Source organism: Rhinolophus sinicus, linkage group LG02 (genome assembly GCF_036562045.2).
Source record: "Rhinolophus sinicus isolate RSC01 linkage group LG02, ASM3656204v1, whole genome shotgun sequence".
Lineage (NCBI taxonomy): Eukaryota > Metazoa > Chordata > Mammalia > Chiroptera > Rhinolophidae > Rhinolophus > Rhinolophus sinicus.
The window spans coordinates 45,512,122-45,527,214 of record NC_133752.1 but is presented as its reverse complement, the minus strand read 5'-3'; the positions used below and the strand labels follow the sequence as shown (position 1 = coordinate 45,527,214).

The following is a 15,093-nucleotide window of genomic DNA, read 5'->3' as shown; positions in this document are numbered from 1 at the left end:
ACCTTTTTGTTTCCTCTCTTATGCTTTTCTGTTATTTTCCATTATTTTTATTTTGTTACATTAGAAAATTTTTCTTTGCTTTTTATTCTAACAATTTGGAGTTCATTCAGTACAATTTCCTTTATTTATTTTTAGTATTTGAACTTATATTTTTCATGATATTAAGAATAATGTAGTGTCTGTTGCCTATTTTGAAATTAAGACACAACTTTGGTTATTTTATATGTTGATTAGTTGATGATGCTGTGGTAATATTTTTATTCTGGCTTATTTTATGGAAAATGGAAATTGGGAGTTAAGACAAAGATTAAATAGCATTTAGAGAGTGAATGCTACCTTCCAAGTAGCCTGTTTCCATCAGGGACTGAAAGGAGAAATGACATCACAGTCTTATATATTTCTATTATATTTAACATTATGCAATATGTCTTCACATACTTTTCTCCAGTTGAACTACACGAAAGCCCTACATGTTATTAGTCCCATTTTCTAGATAATGAAACTGAAGCCCAGAGAAGTTAAGTAGTTGTCCGAGATCCCAAGAGGCTGAGACCCACAGCACAGAGGCACACATTCAAGATGAAGCAAAGTGGAAACTCAAACCCAGATCATTCTGAGTCTAAATCCAGGGGTCTTTTAGCTACAGCTTAGATAGACTCAAGGTGCAGTTGACTTTTGAATGTGTGGAGATACCACTCAAAAATATCCCACTGACCAGCCCATGGCCTGGCACAATGGAGGACTGAGTTAATGTTTGCTGATGGAATGAAGGTGTTAGTATAATCAATCATCCTTCAAAGCTAGATGGCTTTGTTTCTCTGGATGTCCAGCAGGTGGCACTACATAATCAAGGGGATCTGTCACTTCCCTTTTAGGGAAGCCATTAAATTCCATACAGGTCCTGAGAATTTCAAAAGCAAAACCAAAATTGAAAATATGGGAAATAAAGGAGATATATTTTTTAATCGTTGGCTAAAATTTACGTACATACATAACTACCATATTTATATATCAAAAAATTTAAATAATTTGTCAAAATTCCTTCTTAGCAACAACAAGAAAACCCACAGGTGAAAATTCCAGAATGATCTATATCAATCAAGCCAACATAAATTCTAATTTCAAGTTAATGAAAAAACTAAACTTCATCATTTAGTCAACCTTGGGGAGCATCATATGGGTTTTGTTCCCTCGACTGACTCTGATCCATAGAAGGCCTTTGTAGAGGACACTTGTCCCTGCCTCTGTGGGGCTGGATAGGTGGTGCTCTCCCTGGGCACTCTACAAGCTCCTCTTCTTGAGGGCAGATATTACATCCTGCTCATCTTCATGTCCAACACCTTGTTTCATAAATGTGAGTGGACTAAAAGTCTAAACCCTTAACTGCTCCGGTAGTTTTCAGAGATGGCAGGTGATGTAACACCTGAAGAAGAGTGTTCTTGTCTAAATTAGCGGGTCGTAGGATGACAGGTAAGGAAACCTAACTGAGGCAACTAGAAACTGTTCCTCCCCCTCGAGATACAGCATTATGCACCCTGTGTGGATTACGTGTTTTTATTGCTCCATTGACTGCTCGAGAGAGACTCTTAGACACACTTGTGTTTAGATCATTATTATCTACTCCTTTCTTTTAATAAGCTTAGTTTTCTATTATGTTCAGGTGGGGAAGGGGAACTATATGACGGAGAGACTTTACTAAATAGCATTTAATCCCCCCAAATCATTTAATACAAGGTTTAAAAATGCATTTTATGATGCCTGAGATTACTATAGAATCAGCTACGTATTAGTCACCTGCTAGGTGTTGAGAACTGTGGCCAAAAAATATAAAATGTGCCTCCCCTAGAAGCTTTTTGTCAGCTAATTATAGGAACGCTAGTGCATTACACTGTAGTCAATGGAGTTCAGCATAAGATTGTACTCATTAAAGTGCACTTTTAATAGATATGTTATAGCAATCTGATTAAGGAGGAAGAACCACCATTACTGGACATTTAAGTGTCAGCCACTGTATTATTTTTGTTATTTTTATTTAAGCAGAAAAAAATATCCTATGGGATAGCTTATTATCTCCATCTTATAGATGAATAAACTAGAACTTAGAAAGTTTAAGCAACTTGCACAGGTCACATAGCAAGTAGGAGGCATGACCAAGATTCAAACCCTGATCTCCTGTGACCTACTATGCTTATAAATTATTTTCCCACTCCCTGTAGGACCATTCAGAATGGACTGGTATAATCAGCAAGTCTTCATGGCAGAGATGGAGCTTGCGTTTAGAGGGTTTCATGAAAGACTTGATAGGTGGGAGACAGATGTGTCTGCATCTGTCAGCATCCTGGAGGGAAAGAGATGGAAAACTCAAAGTGCTAATTAAAGAAAATTTAATGAAGGGATTATTTACAGAGGATGTCAGGGTTATGGACACCAACAAAGAGAAGTGAAGCCTCAGGAAAGGTGATCACCTTCAGGCTTGAGGGCCAAAGGGAGAGAATAGCATGGCATGAACCCAGTGTGGCTGTGGGAGAAGAGATTCCCCCAGCAACTGTGGTCAAGGTTAGAGATTTCCCTGCCAAACTGCATCCAGGCAATGAAGGAATGGAGAGTAGAGTGGCGGGAACAAACCCAACCTCTCTCTCCTCTCGTGCCCCCACGTCTCCTGTTCAGCTGCCTGTTGGCAAGGGACCCCATGTGATACAATCTATAGAGATCAACCTCAGGGCAAGAAGAACGGAGAATTGATCTGGGAACAAATGGAGAATGGCCTGCCCATGTCACTGTAGAGACAGTAAGCAGCATGTGCACAGTTGTAGGCTGAGGAGCTCGACATGGACTCTGTTGGCGCCTGCGCAGACCGGCCTCGCCAGTGCAGAGGGTCTGATCTGAAGGCGGTGGATGAAGTTGAAGAGGCATGCTAGAAGTCCTAATGTCAAGTAAAGGGGCCTGATTCTAATCTGACACTCAGTAGTAAGCTATTTTGTTTTAAGCCAATGTTAAATTATTTCTTTTGTAAGCCAGAGAGCTAGGGAGATACCCTAGAAGCATGAGAAGGGGACGGAAGGTGAGGGTGAGAGCAGACTGAATGTGGATATCTGCCCGTCCACTGGACTGTGGGAGTGAGTGTGCAGGTTCCCTCACAGAGTTCATTTGGCTCTCTCTGTTCCAGTGACCTATGGGATGATGAGCTCCAGTGTGTACTACTACACTCGCATAATGTCACAACTCTTCCTAGACACCCCGGTGTCCAAAACGGAGAAAACTAACTTTAAAACTCTTTCTTCAATGGAAGACTTCTGGAAGGTATTTGCAAATGACTTTGAAAGTACCTCTTTATCACGGAAAATTGTTCATTTGGCTTCATATGCTCAATTTGATAGTATCTGCAGGGCCTGCTATGCGCTTAACACTGTGTAAGATGTGAAAGTTATGGTGAGTTGTTAGAAGTATGTATGTGCTTTGCACCATGCTGAGTGTTTCATACGCTACCTTATTTAATCCCCATAGTAACCATACAAGATAAGTATAATATTAATATTCCCCATGTTGTAAATGAAGAAACCGAGATTCAGAGTGCCAGGGAGTAAGAAAAAATGACTTTATTCTAGCCTGCAAATACTTCTTCACCTAGATTATAATTCATGCAGTCATTCAACTCAATAAATATCTATTGAGTATCTCCTAGGATGTAAGGCCCATAGACAAAATGTGGTTATTTTTGTTTTGCTTTGCTTTTTGCTTTTTGCATTTTGTCTTTATTGATGGTGGCAGGTATCCTAGAACAATTCTTAATACAAGACAAACACATTCTTTCAAAGATCTCTATCTAAAATTCAACCCAGCCCCTTCCCAAATTGCCACCAATTCCAACATGGTAGTGGAAAGTAAGCAGTGAATGATACAATGGGAAAAATATTAAACTGCTCTGGATGACATGGTGCTCAGAATCTATGAAAATTGGGAGGGAAATTGGAAAGGAAATGATTATTTCTTCCTTAGGAAATACTTTCTTAAATTCTTATAAAACCCTGGCAGTCAGTGCTGTTGATTTTAAAGATAGAGGAAACCAGATCACAGGAACCTGTTCATTCTAATGAGTAAAAATATTTGGCATCCAAAACCACACTTGCATAATATGAATATTTCCCTCCCTCAATGGGGCAAATCAGTCCATCGGTATTGATCATCTGATAAGACGCTGAGAATGGCTAAATCTGTCTTCCCTACAGGCAAACTAACAAGAGACTTCTCACATACACAGAATTCCATGATAATAAATGCCAAGCTCTAAAAGCAGGGCTGGGTGGGGTTGGAGAGTTCACCATATGGCAGAATAGTCCAAACAATTAAAAGATTCATCAGATAGCAGACTGATAATCAAAACTATAGTCTTTTCCTTTCCAAATAAGTTTAAAATCATGATTATTAATTATTAACTATTTTAATAAGGGAAAATGAAGTGGCTATGGCTTTATGCAAACCATAAAGCCATAAAACCTCCCCATCCCCTCCTTCAGTCCTAGAGCATAAATCAGAGTTTCCATTTAATAAGCATCCACTCTGTGCCTATTGTTCTGTGGAACCATACAGAGAAGATTAGCATGGCACCTACACAAGGATGAAATGAAATTCATGAAGCATTCTACCTTTTTTAAAAGAAATATCCTGTTTATTCATTTGAAATATCACATGCAACTTTTAAAAATTAAAATTATTTAAGCATTTCAATAGCATCTTATCAATTTGGTGGCAAACGAAACACTGCCAAAGACAAATGTTTTGAAAAACATTTACAAAAATAAATTGCACAAAGTCCTATCTTGAATCTTTAAAAGTAAATTAATTTTCAAAATATTTCTATACCAACTCCCAAATTTAGTTTTACATAGGAAATTCTTATTTATATATTTATTCTGTAACACATAAGACATCTGTATATATTTTATCCAACGTAACTGCATAGTAAGAAGACTGAAAAAAATACTACTTTATGTAATTTTTGTATATTTGAGGACTGTTGTGCAGTATACATAAAACTTCAGAAAATTGGTCAACACCATTGTTTTATCTTTTTCTGAAAATACAAAATATATGGTACACAAAAAAAGTCTTAACCCAATAAAACTTAAATATTTTTTTAAGTTAAAACATTTGCAACACTTAAGTGCCTTGCAGATACCTCCTTTATAAAGTCTGTTCTGTAAAACAGTCTAAATGTTAAATATTAACTATAACCAAAATGAGTCTCACAAGAATCAAGTGAGAATGGCTAGCAGTCATAATAGAAGGCAGATCCCAACTAAAGCCAGTAGAAAGTGCTGCTGTAAGGAAAATTATAATCATAAAATGGAATGGTTTCATGAATTTGCCATCCTGGATAATCTTTCATAATCATCAGTGGAGTAAAAACAAGCTTCTGAAAGATTTAGAGCATGTTAGTGTTCGCTTTTCAGCAAAACTCAAAACAAGACCTGAGAACATCAAAAGATTGGATTTCTTGATTTCCGTTCATACTGTGAAGTGAAAACTGCAGAATGATCCCAGTGGGTTGAGCCTAGTTGAGACGTGAGAACTCTATGTGATTGTTTAGATCCACTCCATCCCTTTTCAAATCGATGTAGTAACCATGCAAAAGATGGACCTTACAGGTGCGGGAACCCAGGCTCAAAGGAGGATCCTGCTCCAGGCTTTGCAACTAGCCAATGATGGTGTACGCTCCAATTTAAATCTCTCTGACAGCAAAAGCCACCCTTGTTACTCTACTGTGTTCACAGAGTGCTACCCTGTTGGCCATGCAAACATTCCAGTCAAGAGCAAGGCAGCCACTGAGTTTGGAGCTTTTCAGAAATGTTTCCTTTGCTTTCAGTTCACAGAAGGTGCCTTATTGGATGGGCTGTACTGGAAGACACAGCCCAACAACAGAACTGAGACTGACAACAGAAGCTTCATCTACTATGAGAACCTCCTGTTAGGAGTACCACGGATTCGGCAACTCAAAGTGAGAAATGGATCGTGTTCCATCCCCCAGGACTTGCGAGATGAAATTAAAGAGTGCTATGATGTCTACTCTGTCAGTAGTGAAGACAGAGCTCCGTTTGGTCCCAGAAATGGAACCGCGTAAGTGTCTGTGGCTCATGGCCACGTGTCCTGGCCTCTCACTGACATTCATTCATTCATTCATTCTCTGACTCCTTCACCAAGGACAAGTAGCCTTAAGTGAGTCTTCAATACTTATATTTAAGGCCATGGCCAAACTGACCTTTGGTTTCTCAAATTTTCCCTACCTTTTACCCCCTTTCAGCTTCTATTATACATACGTATTTTTCAAAAGGCTAAATCATTGACCATATGGTCCACAAGAAAGAAGCTACATGGTCCTTCAGATGTTTCTTTTAAGGTGACTGGATACTATTTTTATAGAGCTAGTGATATCATTCACTAGGTTATTACTGGAAAATTTTCTGGGAAATTATTTTATTATTAGCTCTTACAAATACATTTTTGTTCAGAGTGCAATAATTTAAAGTGTATAATAAGCTTGTGAGGCAGTTTTTCTGTCTGGTTTAAAGCCCATCCTTCTTAAATGTGTGTTTATGATTTTGAGTATGTATTTATAATGTGCACATTTATAGGTTTTTTTTTTGTGTGTGTTCTTTGGTAACCATACTTAATAACACATTTTTTGCGGGAAACGAGTAAACTCGTCATATCGCCTCTAGTTGGAACCGGCAAAAATTTTGCAAAGTAAATAAATAGAGACCTCTTTTTAAACTAAAACACTGAAAGTTTCATAGAAAATTATCAAATAGATCAAAAGATATGAATATTTTACGGAAAGTCTAATTTTGGCGAAAAAATGTCAAAAAAGCCCCGCGTTACTAGGCAATTTGGCGGGAAAATGCCCGCTTACATTAAAACATCTCAAATATTAAGGGAGTACAGTCTTTTTAGAATTAGTGTAGTCATTATGAAGAAATGAGAAGAACTCTCAGGCTATCCCAAGATGGACCTTTTGGGGTCACTGCCCCAGGTGAGTCACTGTGGTGAAAATTGTCTTCTAAGCTTTACTGAGTTAATTCTGTCAGTTCATCTAGATCCTGGAGACTGAGACACCCAGCATCTAGATTTGTTCGTATAGAGTGGGATAAACACCTTTTCCTTGATCAGATTCTTTGTCTGTCATCTAGTATACACCCTATTTAGTTCCAGGGTCCATAGAAATTTAGTAAAAAACCAGAAAATTTAGAGTAAAGGGACTAAATAATCTCAAAAGACTTTTTTTTCAGATTATCATAGTGATTTTTCTTTTTGATGATCCATTTTCTAATTCCTGCCAAGCATAAGCATGCCCTTAAACTGTGGCACCTTGCCCAATATCTTACTTTATCTCATATCATAAATGTGAGAAATTTATGCAGCCACTACTCCATGCCAGACACTACTTAAGAAGTGATTTCATGCATTATCTCATCTACTCTTCACAAAACAACTCTGAACTAGGTATCATCTCCATTTTATAGCTGAAAAACAGAGGCTCACTTGCCCAAAGCGCCAAAGAGTTCCTGACTATCCTAAATGTAACTAAGCTGGGATTTAGCCAGCCTGACTCCCAAACCGTGTTTTCTTCTTCCATATTAATTGTGTTATTAAGGTAGCTTCTTGCTATCCTGAGCCCCCCATCAGTATTCCAGCATGAGGCACGAACTCTATTTCGTCCACTGCTATATTCTCAAAGCCTTGAACAGTGCCTGGTCTGTAAAGATGCTCAGTAAATACCTGTTGGATGAATGGATGAATAAGTGATTTCCACTACAGGGTGGACTACTGAAGGGCATCTTTCTTGTGTGTCTCTAAGCTACCCTTGGATCCACCATATTCTCAAGTTACTCCCATTTCTCCTGCCCTTCAACTCCAGACTTCTTGAAAGAATAGTTTTCACTTGACACCTAGATCTCCTTACCATTGGTTCACCCCTTAACACTTAAGCCCTTACTTTGACATCTCTCATGGAAGCTCCCAGTGACCTCTGGTTAGCAAACCCACTGAACAATTCTCAGTCTTCATCCTATTCAATCTCTTTGAAGAATGTGGTAGTGTTGATACCTCATTCTTTTGACTTCTGCGAGTGACACTGAACTTGGGTTCTGAATTCTGTAACCTCTTTCTTTTCTCACCTCTCCTCTCTTACTCCTGTGTTCTATATTCAGATCTTTGTCTTTTCTTTCTTTATACTCTTTACCTTACAGATAAGCTTCCACTCTCATCTCTATTTAATGATTCATCATCTTTTCAACAAATATACTGAGTATGTGCATGTGCCAGGTATGTTCCAAATGAGGTCTGTCTTTTCTTGCAAATGCCCTTGGTGCTGGCTGGGGTAACAGAGCAGCAGGAAACAAAGCAGAATCACAAAGCTTACATTCTAGTGACAGACGACAAATATTCTGCCTGTATGTCCCACCAGCTCCTATAATTCAGTAGGCCACAAACTGAACTCATCACTTTCTTATTAGATTTGCTCTTCCTCCTATTGATGGCACCACCCTCTTCACATTACCCCAAAAGAGTCATTTTGGAGATGTCCCTTCCCCCTCGCCACCAACTTCCAAATCAGTTGCCAAGTTCTGTTGAAAATCACTGCAGTGGCTGCACTCTCAGTCCTGCCTTCTCCTTCCCACCGTCTCTGCTGTAGTTCAGTCCTCATCAGCTCTTGTTTATTGCAGGGATGGCTCACTGAGCTGTGTCAGGGTTCCCAAGACCATTCCCAGGTTCAAATTCACTGGAAGGATTCACAGCACTCAGCATATACTCGTATTTGTGGCTAAGGTTTATTGCAGTGAAAGGATATAAAGCAAAAGCATGAAACGTGCAGGCACATGGGTCAAAGGGCAGAAAAACACAGCGCAGGCTTCCAAAAGCTCCCAGTGACCTCACACAGGAGGTGCTTAATTCTTCCAGTGACAATTTGTAACAACATGTGTGAAATGTCTGTCAGTGAAGCTCATTAGAGACTAGTGCCCAAGGTGTTTCCTGGGTGCTGGTCACATAGGCACCCTCTACCTGGCACGTACAAAATCCAGACTCCCAGAAGGAAAGCAAGTAGTCAGCCTAAGCCCCAGCTTAGGCACAGCGAAGCACTCTTGCCAGTTAGGAATGGTTTATATCAGTGTAGGTCGCTGATTATCCATCAAGTTCCAGATGGCAGCCAAGGTCCAACTTTGCAAGCATGCCTTCCTAAGGAAAGGTCATCTCAGACCTGTTATGTTAACTCTTTTCTGCTCATGAGCCCTCTGTTCCTCACCACTGTAGTCTTTCCCATTCCCTCCAGAGTAACCCTGCTCTGTGCCTCTCAGAAACCTTCCCTTCTGAGACTCCATGCTACCCTTCATAGTCTGACCACAGTCTACCTTTCGACCTTCTGTTTTTCATCATATGGAAGCCAAACCGAACTACTAGCTGAGAGCTTTTTACTTCTCTGGCCCTGCCTGGCTCACGCTTGGCAATGCCTTTCCCACCACCCTGTGCAAGTCCGAATGCTACTTACCTTTCACAGCCCAGGTCCGCTACAGCTTCTTCCCAAAGCCTTGTCTGATCCACCTTTCCTATCTCTGGACCTCTAAGCAAGTATAGCTTTCTTCTGAGCTGCTTGAGCAATTTCTCTATACTTCTCTTTTGATTCTCATCATCTACTACCTTGTATTTTAATTGTTTCATTACAACTTTTCTCTCACTACTTATTACAAATTTGGTTGGGAAAGGATCCTGGTTCATCTTTTTATCTCCATTAATGCCAAAGAAGCATCTGATTCTTAAGTGAGCTTATGTAAACATTTGTGGGTTAAATTCCCAAATGCTGTGTGGAACCATATTTAGTTCAGTTGCCAAAAGTGTCACTCAGTGAACTTATCCTTCATTTGGCTGCAGTTTTCTTTGAGGACCTAGAGTCATCTAGGCCTTGAGTAGTTACCCAGGGAAGGCAGCCATATTAAACTAAGGGCTGATACAGGGCTCTGGAGACAGTTCTGATCTAGACCCCTGACTCTACCCTCAAAAGCTTTGAGACTAAGTTGACCTCAATAAGCCTCAGGCCCTCATTCCTAAAGTGGGATTAACAACTCTATGAGAATTAAATGAGGAAACACTTACGAAGCACCATGCACATGACCCAGCTTGATAAGACTTACATTTATTACCGGTTCACACCAAGAACCGTCTTTGTAATTGCCACAAGTCTTGCACTGATTTTCACCTGTTTGTTTTGTTTGCATTTTGTGTTTTAATCAGTTGGATCTATACAAGTGAGAAGGACTTGAATGGAAGTAGCCACTGGGGAATGATTGCCACTTACAGTGGAGCTGGCTATTACCTGGATTTGTCAAGAAGAAGAGAGGAAACGGCCGCTCAGATTGCTAGCCTCAAGAAGAACGTCTGGCTGGACCGAGGAACCAGGGCCATTTTTATTGACTTCTCAGTATACAACGCCAACATTAACCTTTTCTGTGTGATCAGGTGTGTACTGAGGGCACGGAGCCCTCCTATTCTGTGTATTTCTGTGTACATCCTAGTCTGTTGATAGACCAGAAAACTTGTCTGCAGTTGGCTAACGGAGAGTGCCAAGGATCAGAGCTGTTAGCAAGGAGGGGCAAAAACTGGAGGGTTATTGGCGTACGGGCATTTGGGAAAGGGAGTTAGGATCCTTGAATATTACGAGTTGGGAAGAAGAACCTAAAGCCTGATCCAGGTTCATCCCTAAAGCACTGTTTGGCTAACAACGGTCCTTACCCAGTCTAAGGCTGATCAGTGCTACATGCTCCATTGCCAAGGCCCCCACCCATCAAATTTTGACTCATTTCCCTGAGTTTCCCAGTCTCAGATGATGCCCTTGCTACTAGAACACAAGCACAGCAGTCAGGGGCTATTTCTGTGTTCAGTAGGAAACCTAGGTACCTGCTTGTGCTCGAGATTCACCAAAGGCATATTAAGTTCCTTCTATAGATCCTGTCACATTGCACTCATGACCATTCGGGTGACAGTGAGGAAACTGACAAAGATCCGACTAGCTTGTCTGGCACCTCTTGTTCACTCATTCATTCACTCATCAAACATTTATTAGATACTTAAAATATGTCAGGCACTGTTCTAGGTTCTTGACCCATTAGTGAACATGGTAAAGATCCCTACCCTTACAGAGCTTGCATTCAATCAGGACAAGATAGATAATAAAAAAATAAACAAAAGAAACAAATTAATTCAATATTATAATATGTTAGAAGGTAATACATGCTATAAAAAAAGAAAAAGTAAAACAAAGCAAGGAGGGTCTGAATTTCACCCACTTTAATCCTCCTGGGGAACATGTCCCCGACATCCAAACATCGCCAGCGTGAATTACTTGCACGTATGTTTACCCACCAAATAAGAAGGATAAATTCTCATAATATCCTTATTTTGTGATCATTTTTGAAGCTAAACTCAACTCTGTTTTGCATGGCCAGTTTGGATTTTCCCGGTCCTTATATTTAACAACTTTTGCAGAAAGTATTAATAATATCACATTAAAACAATAGCTATTACTAGAAATAAATGGAAATCTACTGCAGTTATTATTGAACTTTTCCTGATGATTCCAGCGAGGAGAAGAAGAGGATAGAAACAGGCAGGCAAGCTTGACTGACTTAAACAAATATCTATTTATAGAAGGTCTTGAGTCTGTCTCCCACTTCCTCCTACTTTAAGAGTGACTATTATCAAGGCAATTACTTCATTTCTCTGCAGTGTTGTGTAAATTTCCGCAAGGGGTTGACAGATGCAGGGTCAGAATGCACAGCAGAGAGATGACTTGGCACAGAGGCCACTTCCTGCCCTCGTGAGTTTGTAGTGAGGTTGTCTCAAGGCTTTGTTTCAATATTGTCCTCCTTAGATTTTGGTTTCTACTCATTCTCTCCAGTATATAAAAATAGGAAAGAAAAAACAGGAGACTGACAGTGAAGAGGAAGCAAAAATTTTCACATTTCTTTGACCAATTCTAATTTTCCATAGTCCATGCATGTATTTGATGATTGCTCATGCATGAGTCCTAAATACTCAAGGTCTTGTGTGGCTAGTGACCCTGTAATGGGAGAGTTGGTTATGCCTAGTAGCTGACTAACGGTCTTCAAATTAAGAAGCTAAAGGTTCTAGTTCGATAGGGAGACTGCAGCATTAAGTGAATCATTTAACTTTCTCAGTATGACACCTACAAAATGGCAATTTGGCCAAAAAATGTCCTCACTTCAATTATTGTAAAGTACTAAAGATCAGTGCCATCAGTATGAGTGCAAAAATATATGTGATTTATTTAGGGCCTATTAACTCTGAGGCTCTAGGAAGGGTAGCAAAAAGTACCAACCCCCCAGGGCAAGCTATTTGATGCTAATTTTGTGTTACCAAATGAATGAATGAGAAACTCAGCCCCTATCCTTACTACAAAATATACAATTCTCAAACAGATCGTTCATGTTTTGAATGCATGACTTATTATTTTTTATGTTCTTCATTGCCTAGTAGAATGACTGCATTTAATAGAAGTCCTAGAAAGGCTGGCTTATTGATTACCTGCTACACTACAAAACAAACAAACAAACAAAATTTAAATACCAGGGAAGTAAAGGGGAAAGTGAACAGGAATAATCTGTTTGGTCTGGGAGAACTTGGGAAGTCTTGTTCCTTTTGTGACACAAAATTCTGTAAGAATAGAGTCACCAGCTTTGATAAAAATATTTTGCCATTAGTTTGAGGTGACATGTGGTTGCAGTTTTATTACCTTGTAATGTAGAGACAGACTAGATGGATGTCCTTTCCTGGATGCATCCATGTGTTGTTGTTGTTGATGTCGTTGTTGTTACTGTTTTAATTGTTCTTATTCTAATGCAGGTTATTGGTTGAATTCCCAGCAACAGGCGGTGTGATTCCATCTTGGCAATTTCAGCCTGTAAAGCTGATCCGATATGTCACAACTTTTGATTTCTTCCTGGCTGCCTGTGAGATTATCTTTTGTTTCTTTATCCTTTACTATGTGGTGGAAGAGATACTGGAAATTCGCATTCACAAGCTACACTATTTCAGGAGTTTCTGGAATTGTCTGGATGTTGTGATCATTGTGGTAGGTTCAAGAACACCACCAAACTACCTACTTTGTTATGAAAACACGTTAGAGTCTGTCTCCTCAGCATTTTGAGCCTTGATATGCCTGAAGGAGAATCTAAAACTTCTCCTCCATTACATCAACTTCAGTTACTATGTTTTCTCATTTTGCACAAGTAACCGTTCTGAATATGGAAGTGGAGAGGCATTTAGAGTAAACTCTCAGCCAAAAATAACAGTAATTCATATTTGCCCTTGGCATGCCATATGAGATGTGGGGGAGAAAACAGTGTTGTTTTGTTTATTCTGTTTTTTGCTTATTTTATATTACGGTAGGGCTTATTTTATATTACGGTAGGGCTTATTTTATATTACGAGGATCCTGAAAAATCATGCTAGGGTTTATTTTCCAATTAGGTCGTATTTTCGGGGAAACATGATAGCAATAATAATTGCTAACACTTTAGCAGCTGTCTGTGCTAGGCACAGTTCCAAGTGCTTTTCATATACAGAAGTTTGTGTAATCCTCACAATAACCCTCTTAACCACTCTGTCACTGCCTCACGAGTCATGTACACGTGTACTTCAGAAAGAGCTTTCACTTAAAGTAAAAATTCCTACGGAACACAGTATGGAACCTATCTGACCCTGTTGCAGGTAGAAGTGCATCTCTTCTTTCACGATGGTCGTGTAACATCATGCAGTTCCTGTAGGTAAACTCTTGAACCCCAAATTCTCAATGTATTAATAACGAACAGAGTTACAGAAGAATTTTAGTAACTAAGGAGGCTGGATAGGTGAAGATACTGAAAAGTTTTCAAAATATTTGTGTGCTGTGTGATGGCAGAGTGCAGTCCATACACACTGAAAATTATTCTAGAAAACAATTATTATTTGAAACTCTAAGGATGCAAAACCTGCTGTTTTGATTTATATGGATATATTTATATTTGGGTCAATGAGGATAATGGTAAAAAGGTAAGTGCAATACGCTAATTAATAACAGTCTTCTTTTTAACTAAATTACTTCAATAGCAACAAAAAGCTAGTCAATGGTATTCAGCTTTTTAAATTAAGAACACCTGTCAGTGAAAACTTTAACAACACACCCTAATGTGTTATATTTATTTACAAAGTGAGTGTGTGTGTGTGTGTGTGTGTGTGTGTGTGTATACTGGTATAACAGGTACATTTGAAAAAATATACACAACATAGAATTTTAAAGATTGGGATAAAAATAAGTAGAAATAGAATTCCAACGCTTTCTTATCACCTGCCTAGAAGTTTTAATACTTTCTTCCCACACCCCAGTGTATTGCTTTGTACCCACTTTGGAGGCCACTGGAAAAAAATAGTTGATGATATGGAAATTAAAGATAGTTTCTTTGATTCAGGAACCACAGAATTTTGCAAGTATTTATTTGAAAACTTGCTTCACTGTGCTAGTGTTCTTATTTTTCTTAATGCTTAGTACTGCCAAGACAACAATTCAAACAGTGTGCTTTTAAAAAGAACAAGGAAGAGCTACTGAAATCTCACTTCTCCTTCCAAACCTTTCCTGACCTAGCTGACATCAGAGAAAGCTTTCTGCTCATCCCCAAAAGGTGCCCTATGCTCTACTAGACATTAAAACCTTTGAAAAAAGCCAAAAGTTTTTTGTTTTATCTGGCCCAAATTTGCTCAAGTCCTCCTGAAACTTGAAAAGAAATGGTATCCTGACTATAAATATAACATATTGGAAACACTTTGAAATTATTTCCTCTATTTTCCTTTTTTTAAAAAACACTCTGAAGTCTATAGGTTTACTTCAATCAACCATTTGTCCTAAGAATAGTCTTTTAAAACTAGAAGAATTACTGAAAGAAGCAGACTATTAAGAGTCTAAATTCAAATAATTTTGTTGAATCATAGGTTTCACAGGGTGAAAATGATTAATTCATTTATCGAACAGATGTTTTCTGAGCACTCACAATG

The 15,093-nt window shown here is 38.9% G+C and overlaps 1 protein-coding gene and 1 pseudogene across 1 annotated transcript in view; both read left to right on the top strand.

Moving 5' to 3' along the window:
• The window catches only part of PKD2 (polycystin 2, transient receptor potential cation channel), a 57,587-nt gene that overhangs the window by 17,628 nt on the left and 24,866 nt on the right, over positions 1 to 15,093 (top strand). The window contains exons 3-6 of the mRNA XM_019719343.2: positions 3,167 to 3,300; positions 5,864 to 6,114; positions 10,282 to 10,506; positions 12,910 to 13,138. Coding sequence (XP_019574902.2) covers positions 3,167 to 3,300; positions 5,864 to 6,114; positions 10,282 to 10,506; positions 12,910 to 13,138 — 839 coding nt within the window. The remainder of the gene's footprint in view (positions 1 to 3,166; positions 3,301 to 5,863; positions 6,115 to 10,281; positions 10,507 to 12,909; positions 13,139 to 15,093) is intronic.
• LOC141570248 (U6 spliceosomal RNA) lies at positions 4,549 to 4,649 on the top strand (annotated as a pseudogene).